Here is a 1,411-nt window from a genome sequence, read left to right on the forward strand (position 1 = left end):
CCACAAATTAAATCAATCGAGGAGGATTTGGGTTTTATCGATGGCGAATAGATTAAATGAAAGGCTTTAGCGGGTGATAGCATTGATGAAAGGCTTTGTCTATCGTGGACTACATTACTTTGGACTACGTTAGCTCTCAAATTTTTTTTTTTCTGACATACTCTGCTGCAAGGTAAAATAATTGAAAAGGGAGGAAGATGACAGTCTTTTGTCGTGACACTCTTCAAACTATAGTAGAAACGTACATGCCGAATTCATTAATCTTCGACATGCTTGCTTAGGAATGTCTTAGTGTGGGATATGGTACATATATATTACTTTAAATTATGAATTAACCAACACATACTGAAATAGAAGTGTATGCTTTTGTGATGAATACAATAAATGTGGCTGCCTTTCTTATTGAACTTATTTTAGGATGAGTCATCTTTTTCTTACCTAATTTGTTTTTGTTTCTTTCAAGCAAGAATTAGTAGATTCCCGCAAAGGTAAGATGTTTCTCTGTTCCTTTCCTCTATACCTTTTTTGTTTCAAAAATTCTGCAACCCAAACAAAATGATGTATAATGATATATACTGACTGTTTGCACAAACTTATGGTTTCTGATTCTTTCAGTTTCTGATGCAGACTCAAATCTAAGTAATGATTTGTTAGCTAAATTTTAAAATTTCAAAAAACTCTAGGGAAATTTCTGGAAAATCATTCATGAAATTGTATAAATTTGGTGTTGGTTTAGTTGATGGTTTCACTCCAGTGACACTGGCTACTGTTATCATTTTATCATCTCATATCTTCTTTCTATAAATTTAAAGAAGATGTTGGATGGTTTGGGAAAGAACTTTCCATCTCTAGAAATATTGAGAAACAAAAGCTTTTATTTTAATATGACCATATTTCCCAGATTTAAGCGCTATTACGAAAAACCTGGAATATCATGCATAATATCACAAATGTGAAATGTTTTCTTTTGTTTGGACTTAGAAGCCGGAATAAGCTTTGTTGAGTTTTCAGGTGTAGCTTTTGGCGTACCAGATCTTGATTCTGAGATTGAAGTAATACTGATTGGATGATTTTGAATCACTTCACAATCCTCATTATCACTCATTTTCTTTACTAGTACACGTTCTGGTTCCTGAATTATTTCTGTTGGTCGAGATATTGTTTTCTGGAAGATAGTCGTCTGAGGATATGGTAGTTTCCTAATAACAGTACTTTTCAAGGAACATAATCGTTCGTGGCGTAGTTTACCCGAATAGTTATATAGTACCCGATTACAGTGAAAGCATTTGAACCGTTTAATAGTTGAATGATAGTAACTGAAATGGCAATCTAAATCGTACGCTGAACTGAATCGGCTAGTACACATCATACATTCATGAGGTTTTCGTGAATTTTGGTATGTCCTGAATTT

General features: G+C 33.5%; 1 protein-coding gene across 1 annotated transcript; it reads right to left on the reverse strand.

Annotated features, from left to right (window-relative positions):
• Nucleotides 1-913: 913 nt before the first annotated feature.
• LOAG_14767 (zinc finger protein) lies at nucleotides 914-1,366 on the reverse strand (the record flags this gene model as incomplete). Its single annotated transcript, XM_003150260.2, has 1 exon — nucleotides 914-1,366. One exon carries the CDS (start codon nucleotides 1,364-1,366, stop codon nucleotides 914-916), a length of 453 nt encoding a protein of 150 aa, XP_003150308.2.
• Nucleotides 1,367-1,411: the final 45 nt, after the last annotated feature.

The sequence above is a fragment of the Loa loa genome, assembly GCF_000183805.2.
Source record: "Loa loa unplaced genomic scaffold supercont3.1275, whole genome shotgun sequence".
Classification (NCBI taxonomy): Eukaryota; Metazoa; Nematoda; class Chromadorea; order Rhabditida; family Onchocercidae; genus Loa; species Loa loa.